Consider the following 23,717-nt stretch of genomic DNA (forward strand, 5'->3'; position numbering starts at 1 on the left):
CAGCTGAGTTATAACTCCCTGAGCTACATAATGCTTTTTTTCTTTCCAATATGCATATTTTAAACGTTATTAGAGGGACACTATTTCAAAATGTATGCATATAAACTTGTCCCATATCATTGTAGTACTGTATTTTATTTGATCTTTCTTTTTCTGTCTGTGTTTTGTGGTTCTGCCGCTTCTCCGTCCTTTTCTTGTTGTGTAGTGCAGCTTATCCCTCAGTTTCAAGTTGCGAAGGAACTTTTCAGGGCAAGTTAGCAAACTAACTGAGAGGGAAGCTCAGGTTCTGAGTCATCACTTTCTGCTGAATGGAAGGCATCTCACTGGCACTGTGGACCTCAAGGTATGGAGGACTGCAAATGTGCCAGTCTGTCAAACATAAGAGATGAAAAGAACACTAGTCTTCATATCGACAACATGGCAGTTTTACTGTATTATTGCAGTATGATTATGATTCAACATGAGACCTCGGAGTGAATTGTGCATCTTGCTCATGATCCGGTAAGAGGCAAAGCGGTCTAGAATTTGGGTCATGGCAGGCAGGGGATCCAGAAGAACTGTACTGCTGTGAGCTGACACATAACTCTGGAACACAATAACACAGCAGGACATTTCACTTTCATGACCAATAGGCTTGTGCCACCATAATCAATGGTGTACTTTAGAAAGTTATACAAATTGTTCACCGTGTGACTGTATTGTACAAATTGACAATTTTTTTTTTCTTTCCGAGTGCATAAACATTAAAATCAAAAGTATTCCACAATTATCAAAACCTTTCACTCAAGGAGCAAAACATCAGCCCAGATTTGCACCACGACAAGCACAATGTCAGGCTATCACATTTTGCAAAACAGTACACGCAGTGATTTGCAAAAGACTGAACACACTTGCATAGCCTACATACATTAGACACAGAAGCACAGTATAACATGATGTCACTTCTTTGCACTTCCAAAGCACTGAGTGTCAAAATAGCACACTGATGAGCCATTTGGTTAAACACAGCCATCAGGTGCACAAACATGTCACTGCTTAATTGTAGACACACCAGTAAGGTTCAAACACTATAGAAATGCAGCAGCTAAACTCGCCTGTCTTGAACTAAAATGGAAGGCGTCTAATTATGGACTGTATTTTAATTTTTTTTCTGATTTTTTTTCTTTTTACTTTAATTGTAACCTGTGCTGCGTACAGTATTTTATGTTTGTCTGACACAGCTTTTTTACAATTCCTGAAACACCAATTTGAAAACAAGGCACATTTTGTCAATACTCTACACGCAATTCACACAACCACACACACAAGTCGCAGAACACCTCAGATCTCTCTCTTGTAAAAACTATACCGGTACACACATTTATGTACAACCCCAATTCCGATGAGGTTGGGAAGTTGTGTTAAACATAAATAAAAACAGAATACAATGATTTACAAATCATATTCAACCTATATTTAATTGAATACACTATAAAGACAGGGTATTTAATGTTCAAACTGAGACTGAGAAAGTTGAGCAATGCTCATCAAACACCTGTTTGGAACATCCCACAGGTGAAAGAAAAGCCTCATTGGGAACAGGTGGGTGCCATGATTGGGGATAAAAGGAGCTTCCCTGAATTGCTCAGTCATTCACAAGCAAAGATGGGGCGAGGTTCACCTCTTTGTCAACAAGTGCGTGAGAAAATAGTCGAACAGTTTAAGGACAATGTTCCTCAATGTACAATTGCAAGGAATGTAGGGATTTCATCATCGATGATCCATAATATCATCAAAACGTTCAGAGAATCTGGAGAAATCACTGCATGTAAGCGGCAAGGCTGAAAACCAACATTGAATGCCCGTGACCTTCGATCCCTCAGGCGGCGCTGCATCAAAAACCGACATCAATGTGTAAAGGATGTCATCACATGGGCTCAGGAGCACTTCAGAAAACCAATGTCAGTAAATACAGTTCGGCGCTACATCCGTAAGTGCAACTTGAAACTCTATTATGCAAGGAAAAAGCAATTTATCAACAAAACCCAGAAACGCCGCCGGCTTCTCTGGTCCCAAGCTCATCTAAGATGGACTGATGAAAAGTGGAAAAGTGTTCTGTGGTCCGACGAGTCCAGATTTCAAATAGTTTTTGGAAATTGTGGACGTCGTGTCCTCCGAGCTAAAGAGGAAAAGAACCATGGACGCAAAGTTCAAAAGCCAGCATCTGTGATGGTATGGGGCTGTCTTAGTGCCAATGGCATGGGTAACTTGAAAATTGAAAATGTGCGGCGCATTATGAAGCGTAAAATACGACAACGGAGACCCCGGACTGTTGAACAGCTGAAGCTGTACATCAAGCAAGAATGGGAAAGAATTCCACATACAAAGCTTCAACAATTAGTGTCCTCAGTTCCCAAATGTGTATTGAATGTTGTTAAAAGAAAAGGTGATATAACACAGTGGTAAACATGACCCTGTCCCAGCTTTTTTGGAACGTGTTGCAGCCATAAAATTCGAAGTTAATGATTATTTGCTAAAAACAATAAAGTTTATCAGTTTGAACATTAAATATCTTGTCTTTGTAGTGTATTCAATTAAATATAGGTTGAACATGATTTGCAAATCATTGTATTCTGTTTTTATTTATGTTTAACACAACGTCCCAACTTCATTGGAATTGGGATTCTATATATATATATATATATATATATATATATATATATATATATATATAAAAATGTTTTTGTTACCATATGAGACACTTTTCATGACTTCATTTTGTTTGAACCATTTACACACCCCTGTTGCTAAAGCACTTTTAGCAATTCCACTTACCAGTGATTAGAGTACTGTACAGAGAAAGTGTAAATACTGTATACAAGACATAAATTCACCAAACACTCGACATGACCAACGCTCCAGACTGATGAAAATATACTTTATTTCTCCATATATCCCACATCAGTCAACATGGAGAATCACACCAAAACTGATCCCAGTTCACATGGTGCTACAGTAGTATGCATAAAACACTGTCAGCTTAGAAAATATCAGACAAACATAAAATCGTATCCAGCACAGGTTACAATTACAGTAGAAAGAAAAAAAATCTGAATACAGTATAGAAAATATTAGACATTATCTCTTCGCGTAGCTCGATCTTGCCACAGAATTCCAATGTTTATCGTATTTATGATTTCTGTCTCTTGTTCTTGTGTGAATATGGGCCCCCTACCGCCTTGTTGTTCTCAAAGCTCACTCCTATGTAGAAAAAAATACATGCAACCCTATGTAAAATGTCATGGGAAGGGGTATCAAAAGTGCTGATATGGTGCATGCAACACTGTAAGCAGCTGATTCCTGTAACTGTCAACAGATTTTTTTAAAAGGTTGATTTTTTTTAACCTGTTTTCTTGGGGAAGTGTCCTAATGACAGATGCCACTGTAAATCTGCTAAGATTTGGCTGAACTCCTACTCCAGCATCCCTCAGCGTTAGTCTTTGGTTCACGACATGGTCAACTAGTGTTGTGCGATTTTCTTTTGATAAATTTGGTCCTCTTCTTTGTTCTCCTTCTGTGTCAGGTCTACCTCTTCCTCCTTCTCCTCTGTGGTTTCCCCCTCTCACCCTCACTCTTCTAATGACTCCGTTTTGTTTGAAGACAAGTGAACTCACCTGCTGCATTTTTGTAGTACTTAAACCTGATTTGTGTGTCTACAATTACATTTTTTTTTGGGATTGCTTAAACACGATTTTGAAAATGGCTCCTTTTGTCAAAACACTACGCTAATCGGGTGCTATGCCCTTGTGCATAACACTGCAAGCTAAACCTTATCTCTTCTTCCATTTTAATTGAGGACAAATTAACTCACCTGCTGCCTTTTTATATTGCTTAAGTCTTATTGGTGTGTCTACAATTAAGCAATCATGTGTTTGCGCACCTGATCGCTGTCAATTGGCTGATGGGTGTGCGAATTTGACAGTCAGTGCTTTGGAATTGCAAGGAAGTGACATCTTGATAAACTTGTGTCTAATGCACACAAGTGTACACAAGGCTTTTTCATATCACTGTGTGTATTGTTTTGCAAAAATTATGAGGCTGATATTGTGTTTATAGTGGTGTAAATCTGAGCTGATGTTTTTCTCCTTGAGTGTAAAGTTCTGATAACTGGTTAATACTTTTGATTTTAGTGTTTATGCAATCATAAAAAAAATAATAATAATAATTTTTAGACTGTCCTTAATATTTAAGTGTACAACCGATGACGCTGTATTGCAGATTTCATATTTGTTTCACATTGAAAAAAACAATGTTGTGTGATGTGGTTTTTCAAGCTCCACCTGAAAGTTGACCAGGAGCTGCCTTGATCGGCTGTCATGCTCTGCCTCGACGATGACATCAGACAGCTTGTGTACAATAACATCGAAGGGTCCTTGGGGGCCAAGTGGCTGAGTAAGATCAAGCTGCACAAGAAAAACAAAACATCTGATGGTCTATCCAACGTTTGCCTTGAATCTGACGTCGTACCAGGTTATCTAAGAGCGTTGGTGACAGGACATTGTATTTATTACACACAAAAAAACATCAATACATCCATTTTCCGTATCTTTTAACCTCACTAGGGTCGCGGGTGTGCTGGCGCCTATCGCAGCTGACTTCAGGTGAGAAGTGGGGTACACCCTGAACTGGTCGCCAGCCAATCTCAGGCCTCAGGACATCAGACAAACGATCCTTTGCACTCACATTCACACCTACGGGCAATGTAGAGTCTTCAATTAATGCATGTTTTTGGGATGTAGGAGGAAACCGGAGTGCCCGGAGACAACCCACGCAGCCAGAGGGAGAACATGCAAACTCCACACAGGCGGGGTCGGGGATTTGAACCCCAGACCTCAGAACTGTGAGGCAGTTGTCCACCGTGACGCCCACATAAAACATGTTAAATGAAATTAGAAAACACCATTGACTCTCATAATGCCTACACTAACTGTTTTGTACCTCAGTTAAAGAGCCTTTTTTCATGACACCTAATCTAGGAAAATGCACAGAAAGAAGGTGGCTGCAGGTGGCCGTGACATGGATTGCTAAAGTTGCGGACATGTGTATATGACACCTGTGGCCATGGGTGCACTGGAGTAAACTCAACCTAATGCAATGCCAGCTTGTGTTGTGCGCATGTGCTTAGGAAATCATGTGATGAAAGACAAACGTACCCATCTACACATTACTCGCACACACACACACACACACACACACGCACAGACACACACACGCGCACCACACACACACACACACAATAACTAGGAAAACAAATGCAGACAATTCACAAATCCTACATGATCACAAATCCTCAAGGTGAGACATTGTGCCCCCACCATTCTATGTACATAAGACAAAAACATTTACCTCCACCACCTCCACTCCATGATCCCTGGATGAACAAAACGAATTGGTTCACATTCTATTTGAGAGTAGCTTTATTGTTACATGGCAAACAACCTTCATCAGTCCTCTAATTCAAATACTTTCATATCCTTTCAATAGTTACAATCAGCACCTAATTACATTTCACTGTCTCCGTTATTAGGGCACATTTCCGAGTGGAACAACTTTGTGATCCTAATTTACAGTATATCCATGTTTAAATAATAGTATAACATGATTATGATAACAAAATAACAAAAGTCATCTAACTTACGCACAGAGCTCTGCAAAGGCGTCCAAATTCATCCTCCTGCGTTTCTTATCACTGAGGCAGAAGCCCACTCTGCGGCGCGACATTTGGCTTGCTTCGCCTGTGACCCACTGACAGCAGATATAGACAGTAAGGGTGGAATGCCCACGTAATTAACCAACACGCCTATGCCACCGGCGCCAACAGCCACCCACACACGCTGCATCTCAAGTCAAGTTTATTTGTATAGCCCTTGAACAGGTGGGGGGGGAATCCCCCTTCCAGGATGACTGGGCTGCAATTGATGTTGAGTGGACAACATTTATCACATAGTATTGTCATGAACGGAACAAAGGACAGGACCCAAAATGCACGAATGGACAATTTCAAAAGGAGAGGTTTAATAAACGGGTACAGGTCGGTACACAGGCAGGCAATCCGCAAAGGCAACAGTATCCAAAAAACGTGAGGCAAAAACGCAAGGTCAATAATCAGAACAGGGTCTAGTCTTACTATGAGTCGGTGACGTGGAAACAAGGAATGCTGGAACGTGACAACAAGGTACAACGAACTGGCGACCAGAAAAAATGAGACAAGAGGTTAAATGCATGGGGTAATTAGGGTAAACGAGGCACAGGTGGGGAAGATGCTCTCAGGAGCAGGTGAGTACGAGACAGGGGGAAGACAACAACCAGAACACACACCCATGCCAAGTGTGGTGCTGTACAATGTTAATTAAGATGGCATTCCATTATTAAGAGTCAATTTAAAGAGATGAAGCGCTGCAGGTAGACGCCTTCAGGAAAGTGGTTCTGCCTCAGGACCTGGCCCGGTCGGTCGTAACAGAATCCTCCACATCAAGGCCTCCAGGGAAGTGGTCCACCTCAGATCTTGTGCCAGGTGTTTAGTGCAGAATCCAGACAGCAACAGCCTCCGAGCAGGAGAGGAGGGGGACGAGGGAGGAGAAGCGTCAGTAAAACAGGCCTATATGTACTTTAACTAAATGCCAAAGTGTAAAAATAAGTCTTAAATCGAGATCAAAACATTTACATTGCGGTAGCAGATTTAATATCCATGAGTAGGGCATTCCAGAGTAGGCCTACTGTAGTCCAAATAGAAAGTAGTCTAGATCCTGCTGACTTATTTCTGGCTCTCGGAGTCACCAAAATACCAATGTGCTGCTAATGTAGGTTTTGGTTTTGGGACGGAACATACAGTACCACTAGGTCAGCGAGACAGGAAGGAGGGTTCTAATCAGTGTAGCATTTTATGACTAAGTGACAAAACCTTAAACTTAAGCTTTTTCCTTCTCAAGTGAACCGGGAGCCAATGCAAGTTGGCCAGTATCGGATTGATATGATCAAACTTTCTTCTCCTCATCAAAATCAGTGTTTTGTACTAATTACAGGCTTTTAACACTAGATTTGGGAAGACCAGAAAGCAGCACGTTACAATAGTCAAGGTGAGACGTAACAAATGCATGGACTATGAATCTGTGCATCACTAGCAGATGGGCTATATCTTAGCAATATTGCAGTGATGGTAAAACGCAGTTTTGATAAAACAGTATTCTTAATGTGTATTTGAAAGCAAAGAGTTGAGTCAAATGTAACGCCGAGATATTTTTCTGAGTCACTTTGGAAAATGGTACTTTTTGTGTCCTTAAACAAGTGCCTGTGTCTAGCAGGTCCAATAATCAACAGCTTAGTTTTGTCAGGGTTAAGAGGCAAACATTTACAGGACAGCCATTGTTTAATCGAAATGAGAAACGCCTCCAGATTACAGCAATCGTGTGGGTTAGTTAGTTTTAAATGCATGCATAGCTGGGTATCATCTGCTTGATAGGCTTTACACGATCAGGATTTTTGGGGCTGATCGCCGATCACCGATCAGCGTGTTTTAAAAAACGATAACCAATCAGGATCCGATCACAAGATGATGCAATATGTCTATTTAAATGACTTGTTTATTTTCTGTATATACTTGTGTACTGTACACTGAGTATCGTCAAAAGTATTCTCTAGTCAGGTCATGTATTCTAATCAGTCAGGTCAAACCAACATTACAACATGACAGAAATAATGGGGGCTAACTTATTGCAATTAAATGACTTTCTTGTAATTAAATTACTTCACACACACCGAAATTTTAGAGCATGATTCGACAGAACGCCGGCATGTTTACGTACACTCGTTAGTGCTAACACTTGCTTGCTAGAGTACATAATGTTTTGTTGCCTGCTTGCTTGCCGTATCGCATTAAAAGTACTTGAACATACCTCAAGCAATCCTTAAATGAAAGTCCACTCCCGAGCACCGGTGAACACCACCACACGTTTTCCCCCAGTTTGTTCTTATAATACAATACGCTATCAAATACGCAATCCATTGTTGTTGTCGTTGCCATGGGAACGAGTGTATCCGGTCGCGTTTGAGTTGACAAGATAAAGCCCAGTGATCGTACAATACGGGATGCGGTGGTATTGGAATACAAGATTTTATTGCAGTAGTATGACATAATGCAATCGTGAAAGAACAAATTTGTCTTGTAGTCTGATCTAGGCATTACGTGTTGTCTTGTCTCAGGCGTGTTGCCTGTCCCACACCGCCGACATGTTTTAAAACAAAAACAAAAAAAAACTTTATTGGCGGTCAGATATTTACAGTACTATGTCAAAAGACATGCGACAAGGCTAAAAATAAACTAGCTTTTGGATTCAAATATTCTGTACACAATGGCGACGTGGAGTAAATGTCTTTTGCGGAGCCGATCAATGACGTCATTGATCGGTTCGGCAAATTATGGCATTAAAGCTGATCAGCATAAAATGCTAATTATCGGCCGATACCAATCAAGCCGATCAGATCGGTGTAAAGTCTACTGCATAACGGTGAAAGCTAATCTTATATTTTATATGAACTCGAACATTTTCAGTTTCATTGCAGACCTTTTGGCGACTCCTCTATATGCTCACTGAAGTGCAATCCATTTACCATTTCACTTCAACCTCTAAAAATATCAAAATGATTGCCCCAATATTTTGGATTTTATGGCCGTTAAAGCATTTTCTTCATCATGCACACGCACACACACACACACACACACACACACACACACACACACACGCACACACACACACACACACACACATAAATATATAGTATGTCATATTTATTTAAATAATTTATATACTCTATAACGGCACGGTGGACGACTGGTTAGAGCGTCTGTGAATGTGAGTGTGAATGGTTGTTTGTTTGTATGTGCCCTGCGATTGACTGGCAACCAGTTCAGGGTGTACCCCACCTCCTGCCCGATGATAGCTGGGATAGGCTCCAGCACGCCTGCGACCCTAGTGAAGAGAAGCGGCTCAGAAAATGGATGAATGGATTGATGGCTGTACTTCCAGGTGAACTGGTTGTCGCGTTGTATGGAGACATCTCCTAGATATCTTCACGGTCAGAGCGCAAGAAATATTGTGGTCTCCTGGGTCCCAGAGTCGCCACGACTGATTAACCTGTGCAATACCGGCAACTTCTCCACCAGTGAATCAGAATCAGATCCTCTTTATTGCCAAGTATGTCAAAAACACAAGGAATTTGTCTCGTGTAGTTGGAGCCGCTCTAGTATGACAATAGACAAGCAAAACCAAAAAAATATTTTAAAAAAGATACTCCCTCCGTTGATGTTGTTGGTTCCAAGAAAGATTATTCGCAAATGCCTTTTGTCAGCATTTTGTTTAGTCAGTACACATGTTAGCAAAGCTATGGGAACAGTATATGCCTGAGACAACGCTAGTCAGCTCTTGGTTAAAAAAACAAAAAACAAAAGAAAAGTTTGTTATTTTTCCTTGTTCCAAGTTAACATAAATGGGAATTGTCTAAAATCGACACAAAAAAATATTTTTTCCTTTTTTTCAGTCTGTACATTTTTACTTTTAAGGGAATGAAATTAGTATTTCTACTTTCACCAGTTACCCCCCCCCCCCCCCCCCCCCCCCCCACACACACACACACAAGTAATTGTAGTTCTGCTCAAGTACTGAGTGTGAGCACTTGTGCCAACAGTCTTGTTGAAGCATGTTCAGTTTCATTTGAGGTCCGTCCATTCTGTCCAGTGGAGCAGATTAACTGCAGATGTCTCATATGGCCAGTAGATAGCGTGGTTGTGTACTGGTTGCGATATCCTGAGTAATCCAGTGATTCCTAACCACTTTAGCCATGAGAGATCATAAGAGGTGAAGCAGGAAATCATACAATGTCATTTACTTTGTCCAAAGATTAATATTGATGAACTATCAATATATCTTTGTTCATCAATCTATGTCGGCGACCCATAGCAACAGGCAGAACAATTACATGTTTTTTACATGAAATGATAACAATACACCTGTTGCCATTCATACAACACAATAACTCATGGCTTCTGCGAGTATAAAAGCCACTTAGACTGTTCAATTAAAAAGGCCCAGATTTCACACTGAGTCAATTGAGATGAGATCATCATTATTTCAGTATTCATACTTCCTTGTGACATTTTTGTTTGATGGTGTGCCCTGAGATTTTTCGAATAGAAAATGTGTGTCTTGGCACATAAATGTTAGGAAACAATATGTGTCCTGCAATCCGATTTTTCTGTCCTTTGTAGAGCACAAACAAACTGTACATCTATTTTGACTTTCGAGATAATTACACCTATAGCTATGGTGACTGTGGCACTGTTTGTGTGGGTGGGTGTTAGCCCGAACATGACCTATTATGTTTGCCTGTGTGCGTGTCCTCTTTTCAGTTTCCACAGTGACCCGTCAGGATTTGGGGTTGTGGATCACTGTCCTTCTCAATTAATGTGGACCACCAACATGTTGTCTATTTCTGTACACAAACCAATATAACCCAATATAACCCAACCCAATATAACCCAATCATTAAAAAATATATATCTATCAAAAATTGACAGACTGCACCAAATTGTGTTTCGTTTTGTTCTTTATTTATAAAAGTAACTCATAGTTTCTTAAATACAGTACAATACATGCATATGGGCATTTGAAAAAGTGATTTATTGAGCATTACTTTACTCACCTGGACCATAAACAATTAGTCATGCACGCAAAATGTTGTTAGAAATGTCTCAACATTTTCATCCACACAATGTACTGTATGTATCATATTGCCTAACAGGAGCAGATCTGATAGATTCCGCCATATCCTCCGCATTATAAATAAATGATTCTAAAATTCAGTGCTGTCAAATCACACACATGTATTCATTAACAATACCTAAATACCTCATACTATGAAAGTAACTTTTCATCACCGATACAATTTAGTGGTAGTTATTTGTTTCACATTCATGAGAAAATGCACTATTGTTAGAATTCCTGTGCGCTACCTTTGAGCGTGTGGAGCCTTTCAGACACAATGAGGATTTAGACTGAGAGATCTCTTTCAGTAAGAGAGTGAGAGCAGCAAAAAAAAAAGACTGCTAGTCTCCTTAAAGCTAGTAGTGCGAGATGCTCTAAATTACATTGATAGACCTGCAAACGTAATGCTCCACTGAATCCCCGTTATGCTTACAGGGTAATTGGGTTACAGGGTGTCGAGATACATACTCCATTTTTAAAATGTATATATAATTCACACAAATTCAACTCAACGTTGTATACCTTACAACTTTACAGTAATTACTGGTAGTACCACAAATATACTGTCAAAAGTGGGCATTTAAGTAAGATGAGAGGATTTGTAAAGACATTTACTAGTGCTGTCTGTGGTCTCCCATTCTCGTCTCGCTCTGCATGGGAAGGATTACCTGTGGAAAAAAAACAAACATTCGCGTTTGAGTACAGATGATCAGAGGACAGAAGTTGAACAACCTTCCCACTCATTTAGGGTGGTTTGCTGCAATTCTGCCAAATCCAGGATTTTTTTTAATTTATTCATTGTTTTTACACATACTGCACTGGGTTTGCTAGTCCACTCTGGAAACATCTCAATATGTAATAGCAAACATTTCCAATAATGTAACCTGTTCATGCATTCTGTTTGGGGTATTATCCTGACTGTGAGTTTGACCCTGATACAAATAAATAGAAATATCCCAGCTATATTTTTAAGTATTACTTGAGTGATACGCACATACACAAACCAACCACAACATTACGTACCCCTTCACAATCTGATTACATAAAAAAAAAAAAAATGATGAAAACAAATCTGCTATACTGCAATTTTACTTTGCAGAGGTGCTTGAAAGCAGTGTTAACACTAAGACCTGTCTTCTCTCTCATGTTGCAAAATTATGTATCTTAAGTATTAGACATAGATCTCAGTACTTTTCAACTAAAAGTCTAAAGTGTAAAGGCAGATTTATTGATACTGAGGGCTGACCGATTAATCGCCTGGGCAATTTAACTGGCTGTTATTAGTGCCTTTCACATCGGCAAAAATTTGAGGATTTATTTTTTTTTGCGGATTGATGTCCTTTTTTCACACATTCAAACATTACAAGATAAAAAAGATAGACTTTAAAAGAAATATAACCCCAAAAAATTTTAAAAGAGGTTGATAATTTCCCATGTTTTGCCGATGAAACAAATACTAAAGGACAAAGTTTTGTAAAACAGTCAAATGTTTGCCCGTAATTCAATCTTTATTGTTGTTAGCGTTAAGGTTAAGGGACCAAAAAAAAAAGTTTTTTTATTCATTAAATTACATTTTATAATTAATCTGCAGATTAATCGGTTATCAGAACTTCCTTCTGCCAAATATTGGAATCGGCCTAAAAAGAAATCCATATCAGTCGGACCCTAAATGATACAGCTCTTGCACTGTAGCTCATCAGATGGTACCTAATGGTTTGGCAAGTGACTACATATGTTGAACGACAAGATGCACTTATGGAAGGCCATTTGAACATTTAATTGATATCCTACTAGTGCACTGAATTGTGAGTGTACTAGTATGCTCTTTGTCCTCACGAGTGAGACAATTCACTGGACTTGTAGAATGACCAGTGCAATAGTGATGTTTTTTTCCCCAATACTGCCTTCCACTACTGTACAAATGTCATACTATTACATACTAAATCAAATAGTGCGCAGAAATTTCATATTATTATGGAAGCCAGAAATGCCACCCACCCAGCCCCGCCACCCCCCCAAAAGTCACTTGTAAGACAGTTATTCTACTAGTGTGCTGACTTTTCTGCTAGTGAGGACAAAGAACATTCTAGTACACGGAAATCAGCGCGGCAGTAGATTATCAAATATTTGTTTTAACAGCTTTCCCTATGCACTTGTGCTGGCCATGGTTGCAACATAATAATACACGTTTAGCTTCAAAAGTATTTAAAGCATCCACATATTTGTAATAAAATATGCTGTTCACAATATGACTGCGGGGTAATGTGAATCTTTTCTTAAAAAAAATAAAAAATCTCCAACTTCCACATTCTCTCATATTTGCACTGAGTACATTTGCATTGGTGGAACAAACTTTAGAATGCAACTGTGATCAATTGAGCAATCACTTGATTAAGGCTCATTATTACAGTTTAGTTGACGTTCAGTCTTTTTTTGAGAATCAACGTCACACACTGACTGACATCAACAAGTTTTTCCTCCGCACGATCCATCGATTGGTTTTGTCCAACATCTCAACTCTCAAGCAGCCCTTCCTCTTCTGTTGGCTTGTCACCCCAAACTCCTCCACCTCACTCTGCAACATGTTCCTTCCTCACACCCCTCCTTCCTTCCTTCCCCCAGTATGAAAAGTTGACCCTGTGGCTGGTATTGCCTGGTACCGAGACTGCCTACCAAGCTGAATAGGTCCAGACCATCGGGCAATCAGGCTGTGGTGTTTGTGTGTGTGTGTGCATGAGTGTGTGTGTTGGGTCACGGCGTGGGGATTAGGTGTGTGTGAGTGATTGAGGGTGACAGCGGCCCTAGCATTAGGGGCCCTGTGGCAGATTTCGAAGACCTGTTTTAGACGCACTAAGCTGGATTTGCCCGCTGCAGTGTGTCAGCAGTGATGCAGCCTGCCCGGACCTCCTACAGAACACACGTCGTTCTTTGTCACCTGTGACCCAAGCTATTTCTGTGTCTTGACTTGTTTCAATCCATCTCTTTTTTTCCATCCTACGCTAAATTTGTTTTCATGTATTCCCAAAAATACACAAGAAACCTATTGTGACTGCTGCGGCCAAGACAAAACTCTATGTAAATTCTAAAAAATGACAGGCTCTTATGATCTGCATCAGTGATTCCCAACCACTGCAGTGACACATTAGTGTGCTGTGGAAAATTATCCAATTTCACCCAATTGGTCTGAAAAATATTAATTATTTACTATGAATAATGTATCTTTGGTCTTCTCTCTATGCCAGCGACATATACTGCCACGCAGAACAATTGAATTGTCTTCCAGTAGATGGCAGAAGTGGCATGGTGAACGACTGGTTAGCACATCTGCCTCATAGTTCTGGGAACCGGGGTTCAAATCCCGGCCCCGCCTGTGTGGAGTTTCCATGTTCTCCCCGTGCCTGCGTGGGTTTTCTCCGGGTACTCCGGTTTCCTCCCACATCCCAAAAACATGCGTGGTAGGTTGATTGAAGATTCTAAATTGCCCATAGGAGTGAATTTGTGTGCGATTGGTTGTTTTTTTCTATGTGCCCTGCGATTGGCTGGCGACCAGTTTACGGTGTACCCCACCTCCCGCCCGAAGATAGCTGGGATAGGCTCCATCAGCCCACGAACCTAGTGAGGATAAGCGGTAAAGAAAATGGATGGATGGATAGATGAGTTGCTTTCGCGGGCCACATAAAATACATACACTTTTTATGCCTTTGCACTTGTATGTATTGTTATATATGTATGATCATTATAACCTCATTTAATCTTCTGTTTTAGTGTGAGGATGAGAAAGCAGATCTTGTTCCTCTCTCTCTCTGACATTATATTATCACTTTGCTGTGAGACAAAGCAAGATGTCTCTGCGGGGGTTGTCAGTCGCACGAGGCAGATGATAACTGCCTGTACATGTGTGTATATATCTGACCTCGCTTAAGGAAAAATAGGCAGGCACTTCTTCGAAAGCAGCCATCAGTTTGTATTTTAACTGTCTCCTTGCAAGTTTGTATCTCTCACTATTCTCAGTGTCTCTTGTCTATTCAAGATTACCATTTTTCAGTGTGACTGATTATTTGTCTAAATGTGCCCAACGATTGACTGCGGCCAGGTCGGATGTATCCCCCTCTCGTCAAAAGTTAGCTGGGATAGCCTCCAGCTCACCTGCGACAATAATGAGAACAAGCTGTATAGAAAATGGAAAGATGGATGACAAAATAATTCATATTGAACATTGTTTGTACTCTCTCAATACAGGCATAGTCAGTGTTCAAAATGTATAGACGAGATCGTTTAGTACGCTCTGCCTGGATTATGCTAAATTACCAGGATCCTTTACCAGGATCTGTGTGAAAGATTGTTTTCTCCAAATTGTCCAACAAGATATATTAATAACTTTCATAATGTAAAAAAGAATGAAAATGTCTAACATTTTTCATGAATGTATCCCACTAAGCTTCAACTGTCATTTTATGATGTAATTAACAGACAAACTATACTGGGGGTTGCACCATTTAATCGACTAGTCGATGAGCCAACTTTACTACTCTGCGTTGACTTTTAAAGTTTGAAGTTGACCAGCCCCTAATAATGTGGTTTTTGGCATCTTGTCTTCCAATTGGCCAATTTACAGAGGAATTTTGACTCTTCCGTCCGCTTACGTCGGCGGACTATAAGTCTTCATACCTCTGCGAGGGTCTGAGAGTACAAACATTAGCTGGTGGTGGATGAGAATAGCTGTTAGCCTCGCTACATTCGGCTATTCCGATTGCCGCTAGTCTAAAAATAGTCATACAAGCAGGACCACGAGACAGGCGGTGAGAAATGTGGATAGCGGCGTGAAGTGAAGCTCCAGCGTCATCGGCAAAATGTTATGTCCAATAATGTGTAAGCAACAACTGTGTGATAACCAGAAGTTTATTCATGTCACAAAACGCACCAACATCCCAAGACTGCGTCATAACAATTGTTGCAGTACAGCATACGACCGCATGACACAATGCTACAAGAGTGTGAAAATATTTTACCGAAAATGAGCACGGTCACTTGCAAAATATGTAAGTCTATCCTCAAATAAAATAAAAGCACAAGTGAAATAGCAACAATGAAACAGAGAATTCCCCATTTTTGGGAGTCGTCCTCGTCTTACAGCACCGTAAACCCGGGTGAGTAGAGTTTACCCAGGTAACCCGGTCTTAAAATTTCTAAGTAATCACAATCATTGCTCAGCCATTGGTTTAACTTAGCTTGTTAACTACACTGTCAACCCTGGATAAGTACAACAACAACAACAACAACAACACTGTCAAAGCAATGTTTTTATTCACTGTGCTGCTAATGAGTCACCCAAGGAAAACGAGAGCTCTTTTGGCTTCCAGAAGAAGTAGGCCAAATTGACCAATCATAGGGAAATACACGCTTGTATGTAATGCAGCTCAGAAGTCACCAGGTGACGCTCACCTTAGCTTCTCTTAGCATTGAGCAGACCTGACCCGGATGTCACTTGCTGCACCCAACCCACAATATAGTAACTGTGTGTGACGTCAACCATGATGCAGTGGAAACTGTAATTAATGACTGTATATTCACTTTAAACTTATGTGGTAAATAACTGTAGAATTTACAGGAATGCGTAACTGTGTACTTTGTCTCAGAAAGTTCAAAACCAGATCTCATCAATCTTTGCCCCTCTGTCAAAAGTGGCTCAAACTAGATTTTTGGCAGACCTGCATATGGGAGGTGGTGGTGTGTGTGATGTCCCTGCATCGTTTGACCTCAAACACATAATTACAATAAGATAAGCAATGAAAGAGTACAATTTACCCACATTTCATAAGGAAAATTGACAAATTAGTAAAACAAAATCAGTTGGTTTGTGTACAAAAAAAAAAAATTCAAAAGAACATGAAAAAGTTCAGTGGAAACAGAATAAACAAGTCATGTCAACAAATTAGATGAATTTAAATTATATATACTCGTCTCTTTGAGTTCAATACAAATCTGGGTTTACGGTGAATGGACAAACATCTCTTCAGCAAACTGTTGAATAGAAACATGCGCAAGACTCCTATTAATACAACAACCACATTCAGCATAATGGTGAGTTGTATTTTGTTTACATATTGGTCCATTTTAAAATGTCTTCATGTTAACCCGATCTGTGGGGCAAAAAAAGGTTGGGAATCACTATACTGTGCTGATTAACTGACTTTGACTTGCCGTTCATCACATTATAGTCAACTACAGAAACTCTTTAGTCGTTCAACCCCAACAATATACCTGTATACCATCTATGCATCCAATTTCTACACCGCTTATTCTCATTTGGTGAGCCTATCCCAGCTGACTTTGGGCGAGAGGTGGCGTGCACCCTAGAATGACCGCCAGCCAATCGGAGCCAGAGTATATGCATACAAGAAATAAAAAATATTTGGCCAGGGAGTTTATTTTGTTCTGAAAGATGCTTTTTCTGACATACCAAAGCAGAACCTTTGAGGGTGCCGACCCCCAAAAGGTACAGCTGTCTGAGACTGTTACATCTATGACAAACTTGCTGAAGATGCGATAATATCACTCTGTTGATTTGTGGGTGCTCCTCTTTGCCTTATGCTGATATGATTTGTTTCCTTTGGGTGCATAATTTTCAAAATGGTCATAATTGTCTAAAGATCATGCTCAACTCAACCTTTTATGCAGTGGTAAGTCATGTTTTTTAGACCACCTTGTCCAAACGCATACTGACTGATGCTCAGTTTCGTGTTTCTTTATGTATTTTTGCACCTTGGTGCGTGTGTGGCATATGGCACCGCGTGTGTGAGTGCCTGCTCCCAGATTTCTTCTTACAGCCCATCCATTGTGAAGTGATTGTGAGTGTTGTGCAAGACCCCGACCCACCGGCGGGTACTAATCAGACGCATTCCTCGGGATTAAACAGCCAATTAACAATAAGAGAGCCATTGTTGCCTTGTCTCCTTTTGCGTCACACTTAAAGGGTTTTGTGTGTATGGCCTACGTGTCAGTGTGTGTTTGAATCTTTGCGTACGTATGAGTAGGAATGTTTTTGGTGTGCAAGGTGCTTTTCATAAAATGCTGCAATTGTTATATGAATGTTGTATTTCATATGATCAATATTGCCTTATAAAAGAGATTGCCGATGTGAATGAAACAGACTCGCACACTTACTGCTGTATTGTGGGTGTAACACACCAAAGAATGGCTGCAAGTCAGTGAGTGTGTGTCACAGCGTTCTTAACAATACATACTAATCCTGCAGGCACCAGTGACGAGTTAACCGGCCCTTTTATGCATGAGCAAGTCATGCAAATAATAAGATGAACATTGTTCATAATGTTTTGTGTTTGCATGTGTGTGGTACTTTGTCTGTTATGTGTCTGTGCAGTGTGTGCGTGTGTGCGTGCGTGCGCGTGCGTGCGTGCGTTTGTGTATGTGTGCACTTTGCGTATATGCATCAATGTGGCACGTGTCGGAGTGAGGCAGGGGATTAGTGAAGCTCAAGGCCTGTTGCTCCACTTCCATGATTACTACTGCTGTTCTGCTGCCATATGGGCCGATGGGGGTGCAGGTGGAGGTGTGTGTGTGTGTGTGTGTGTGTGTGTGTGCATGTGCGTGTGTGTGATTGGTGAGCACTATGCTACACCCACACGCTCTGTACCCAGCTCTACTCGTATATACAATATTGTTTTGCAGTCACACTCACACACCAGCAGATAATTACAGCCCTAACACGTGTGTGTGTGTGTGTGTGTTTACCAGATGCCTACTTCTGTCTATTGTAGCACATAATTTATGGTCACGTACAAACAATTTTCTTACCTAATATGGCAACCTTCACGTTCACTAAAAAAATAACTTGAAAACGTTACATCCATAATAAGGCATATTGTTGAATACGTAGCTCTCTGACAGTTTCAATCAAAATTGAGCATCATTATCTTTGAAAGGTGCTATATAACTTTTTGATTGTATTATTATTAATGCTCTGCGATTGGCTGGCGACCAGTTCAGGGTGTACCCCGTCTCTCGCCCGAAGATAGCTGGGATAGGCCCCAACACCCCCCGCGACCCACGTGAGGAGAAGCGGTACGGAAGATGAATGAATGAATGAATGAATATTATTACTATTATTATTGTCGTCGTAATGGCATGGATTTTTGTATACAGTTCTTGAATTGGATGTGTACTTCGTGCTGTGGCCAGTGGCTGTTTATCTCATCTCACGTTTTTAAATGAAAGAAGTGGTCAATTACTCATCATACTGCACGTGTATGAGTATGAAGACATGAACAGGTGCTGCTTGCTAAAGCAGCAGACTCTGGTCAGGAGGGGGCTAAATGATGTAGACACACACACACTGACCCCACCTGCTGCTCTCGGCAGTGGATTAGAGGTCTGTCTAACCCCCAGCAGGCATCAGGACACGCACATGCACACAACGGGGGGGCTGCAGTCTGTGAAACTGATCAAAATGCTGCGTTCAAACTCACGCGGACATCAGAAGCGTATCAGACAGGCAAGTGTGTCTGTGTGCGGGCAAACATCTGCCTGTTCAGACTGATGGAACTCGAACGTGATGATTATTCATTGCTAATAAATAAATGAATACATACAGTAAATCAAGGTATTCACCCTACATTTCACAAACACACCTCAACTCTAATTAGTGAGCCAATAAATTCAATTCATACAAACTAATATACAACCGTCTATCTACACTATGTGCTATATGCTGTACTGTATAGTTTACTCTTAAGTGATCAGTTCATGCTTAGCTATGACCCATGACGGTTCACCACGGTAATCCTTGTGTATGGACTGAAACACATGCTCTCGACACACACACACACACATATATATAATTATTATTATATTCATTTACACAGCCTGCAGGATCTTCTATAGAATACAAAACATGCACACACTCACAAAAGCAAGCCGGCGCCGTCCTTTATCATCTACGACCCTTATGGCATAAAAATGGTTAATATTATTATTATTTGACTCAAATACATTGAAATTAGGTTGTTTTTTGACATATATCAGGAGCGAGAGACACCAAAGACTCTGTGACACATGCTCACTCCTGAAGCAAACGCTGAGCTTTACCGAAGAGCAAACAACTAATAGACTCTGTTGCATGCATCAGAAAATATGCGACAAGAGGAGTCAATTTGTATCTCATCGAGAGTCGGCTGTAGTTGAATATACTGAAAATAACACTGGAGAAAGTAATTATTGTTGGGTCGCGGGTAAGCTGGAGCCTATCCCAGCTGACTATGGGCGAGAAATATCCATCCATCCATCCATTTTCTGAGCCGCTTCTCCTCACTAGGGTCGCGGGCGTGCTGGAGCCTATCCCAGCTGTCATCGGGCAGGAGGCGGGGTACACCCTGAACTGGTTGCCAGCCAATCGCATGGGCGAGAAATAGCGACAAGCAAATATTTATGTATGCAACTGTTGTTTCATTTATGTTGGGAAGAGATTTTGTGAAAAGAAATGCTTGTAATATCTGTAAAATGTGAAGAAAAATAACAACTTTGGAACAGAAATTCTGCCAAGAACAAATGAATTCATCAAGAAACCTGAAGTAGGCACTTTATATGCTTGAGTGGGCCACAAACGATGCAAAGTGCCATATCTGGCCTTGAGGTTGACACGTGCGCTTGAGAGTCTTCAAATAGCCTAACGACCTACGCAAGCGCACGAAAAACATGCAAACTCCGCACGGGAAGGCCAGAGCTGAGATTCAACCCCCGGAATCTCAAAGCCTGAGACAAACGTGTTTTGTATTATTACATGTATAACATTTTCTTTTAAAAAAAAACACTTTTAATTGGGCAGCAATGCACACACACATCATCACCCATTTCATGTAACCTATTGGTCACCATTCACAGATGTCAAAGTCAAGGCCCAGGTTTATGTGCTCCATGAAAGCAAATCACGTCCGTCAGCTTCCATGATTCTTGTTCAAATTTGTACCAAAATCATAAATTGTAATATTGAATAAATAATAACATTGAGATATTGCAAGCTTTATTTGTTACCAAACACCTTTTTACAGTAATACTACTACTATTACTATTATCCTTGACCTCTGATTTCAAAAGCAGTTATCCGTCAGTTATGTATATGTAATAATGTGATGAGGCGATTCAACATTTTTATAATTTTTACAGTCATAACGGCCCACTAAGGGAAACCATAACTACATTGTGGCCTGCGACAAAAATGAATTTGGCACGCCTGCTGTAGGTGCATTGCTCTTTTGCTCCAATGCATTGCGGTGGGAGAGCACAAACACGCTCCAGCGGTTGGGCCGCACCCAGTTGTCATCCTCCCATCACTGTCATGGCAAGTTGATGCACACTGACTTCGACTGTACATGACACTCACCCTTTCAAACCGCTCAAACACGCAAAGGCAGAAGACATAACATTGATTAGAAAACACAAGACGGCAAATGTTCCATTGTAGAAAAGCAGTATTATCATACCAAAGAAAACTCCACTTATGCCCCTCCCATAAGCCCCTTCCTCTTCCCCCTCTCTTATTTCAGCCATGTTTGATCACGCTCTTCTGACTTGCACCCATCCTTCCAATCACATCTATTCTTCACCACGCAGTTTCTCACGACGACAATTGCAACCAGTCCCAAAAAATGTGCACAACATGCCTTGCAAGCCGGTGTCTGTTTCTCTTTCACACACACCAAGTCTCACCCTGCAGTGGCCCTCCCCTCTCATAACACTGCACCACAGCGGTTACCTTACCAAAAGTGATCGATCGCGCCCAAAAAGGGCTCGTTCCGCTCCTTGTGCCTGCATGTGCGGCCAGTGCTGCCTCCATTCTGTCCATCCACCCTTCCTCTGTCAATCTGGCCACAAACCCCTCTTTCCTCCCTTTATCCCGAGATAAGATACTTACTTTTCAGATAAAGCATATTATGATAAATCGGCTGAACTCTGTGCATGCGTGTGTGTGTTTATGTGTGGGTGTGCGACTGTCTCACACACACACACTATAATCACACAGTGGACGCACAGACATCCAAATATGCTGTGAACACTATCGAACGAGGTGATGTGAGAGGTAACAGCTGGGAAAGTGTGTGGAAAGGTTTGTGGAAGCGGGACGGGACTTGGGCCTGTGATGTCAGGCGGGATGAAATCCATGTAAATGACAATACCTTACACATTCAATACTGGCATCAAATCAAAAATACATTGGAACAAATTACTATTTTCAGTGAAATGTCGCAACCTTTTAACCGGAAAATTCCTGAAATAGCAATCAAAATGAACTCTTGGCTGTAAATAATAAATTGCAGTTGCAATTTGTCTTTCTCTTCAATTGACAGAGAAAGACACTCTTAGTTCACTGAAGGACACGTTTTTACCCGCCTGCTAATGAAATTGCATGAGAGAAGTGGAACATATGGGTCAATGTTCTACGGCAAAGTGGAAGGGGCGGTAAGGTCAACTCGGTGAATGAAAGAGTTGGGGAAAAAATGAAAACTAAATGAAAATACAATGGCGGTGGTCGCCTGTGGGACGTGCTTGTTTGAAAATGGGATGTTTATGAAATACTGTATGTGTGTGTGTGTGTGTGTGTGTGTAAGTATAGATTAGATGTGCTAAGCCTCTTATGCGGTGGCTGTCCTTAATTTGTTTGAGCTCTGCAGGGTCCTAGTGCGTCCCGCTGTTCCCAAAGTATGACATTGGACAGAGCAAATTGCAACGCCAACAAAAAAGCTCACCATGTCATCATGAAATCTGATCGTACAAGTTTGACATTTTAACCAAATAAGATAAGGAGAACAAACAAGATAACCCCACTAAGATTGTAATACGTGTGCTATTTAATGAATGCATTCGACTAGTCTCCTCAAAATGTATGAACCAATATTAATTTGAATAAATCTAATAAGAACGTTCTAAGAAGTAACTAACACTTTTTTTTTATTTTGAAAGGCAATAAAAACATAAATGCAACAGCTGCATATAAACTGACTTACAGAAATTAAGTATCCCTTAGATCTTTCTGTACACTGACGTTGACACGAACACAAATCTACATTTTATATTAGTAAGCGCATGAAATCTTTTTAGAAAAGTGATGCTGAGCTGTTACGTGGGCAAGACCTCTACGAGGGCCTTTTTTTGTATCGAATTTTGTGTTTCTTTCTGTTTCTTTCACTCACCGATCTATTAGTTCAATAAATAAATAAAAAATCAACAACAACAAGTCAACAAACCAAGAATAACAATACCTCTGTCTGGAGCAACTAAAGCGCGCACTCGCAGCAGGTACACGCGCGCGCGCACCTCCCCCCCCCCCCCCCCCCCCCTACACACACACACACACACACACACACAGTCAAGCAGTCGCAGGCCTACACAAAGCACACACACTCACCTCATTGAGCGGGTGAAGATATTTCACTTCAGATTTGGAATCATTGAAAGACGCCGGTCAAATTGTGCCCGCAGCTCTGTGTGTGTCTTTATATCTCCGCTTTGGCTTTACACAGCTAGATAAACCCCTTATACACTTTGGGCCGCAGCTACATGGGCTTGTGCGCTTGTCTTTCACGTTTATGTGTGTGTGTGTGTGTGTGTGTGTGTGGATTGTAAACTATAAGAAAGCCGATTCAATTAACAAGCGAAGAGAATCGGCTTTGGACGCTGTGAAATTGTCTCGGCGCGAAGGATGGCGCACGCGGAGCCTGAGAGGACGCGCGGCCATGCGGTGACAAATGTAAGCAAAAACAAAAAAACAAAACAAAAAAAACAAGGAAACCGCAAAAAACAGAAGACAAACATAACATTTGCCTAAAAAAGCAGGGCTCATGTCACACCCAATTTAGTCTTCAATTGACCTACCACGCATGTTTTTTTTTTTTTTGGGGGGGGGGGGGG

At 40.9% G+C, this 23,717-nt stretch overlaps 1 protein-coding gene across 1 annotated transcript in view; it reads right to left on the reverse strand.

Moving 5' to 3' along the window:
* The window catches only part of LOC133481937 (inositol-tetrakisphosphate 1-kinase-like), a 24,925-nt gene extending 1,821 nt beyond the window's left edge, over positions 1–23,104 (reverse strand). Inside the window, exons 1-8 of the mRNA XM_061781313.1 lie at positions 21,570–23,104; positions 11,412–11,464; positions 5,865–6,584; positions 5,678–5,784; positions 5,386–5,410; positions 4,320–4,442; positions 468–585; positions 268–369 (exon numbers count right to left, since the gene is read on the reverse strand). Coding sequence (XP_061637297.1) covers positions 268–369; positions 468–585; positions 4,320–4,442; positions 5,386–5,410; positions 5,678–5,784; positions 5,865–5,879 — 490 coding nt within the window. The 5' untranslated portion in view covers positions 5,880–6,584; positions 11,412–11,464; positions 21,570–23,104. The remainder of the gene's footprint in view (positions 1–267; positions 370–467; positions 586–4,319; positions 4,443–5,385; positions 5,411–5,677; positions 5,785–5,864; positions 6,585–11,411; positions 11,465–21,569) is intronic.
* Positions 23,105–23,717: the final 613 nt, after the last annotated feature.

The sequence above is a fragment of the Phyllopteryx taeniolatus genome, chromosome 8, assembly GCF_024500385.1.
Source record: "Phyllopteryx taeniolatus isolate TA_2022b chromosome 8, UOR_Ptae_1.2, whole genome shotgun sequence".
Taxonomy (NCBI): Eukaryota; Metazoa; Chordata; class Actinopteri; order Syngnathiformes; family Syngnathidae; genus Phyllopteryx; species Phyllopteryx taeniolatus.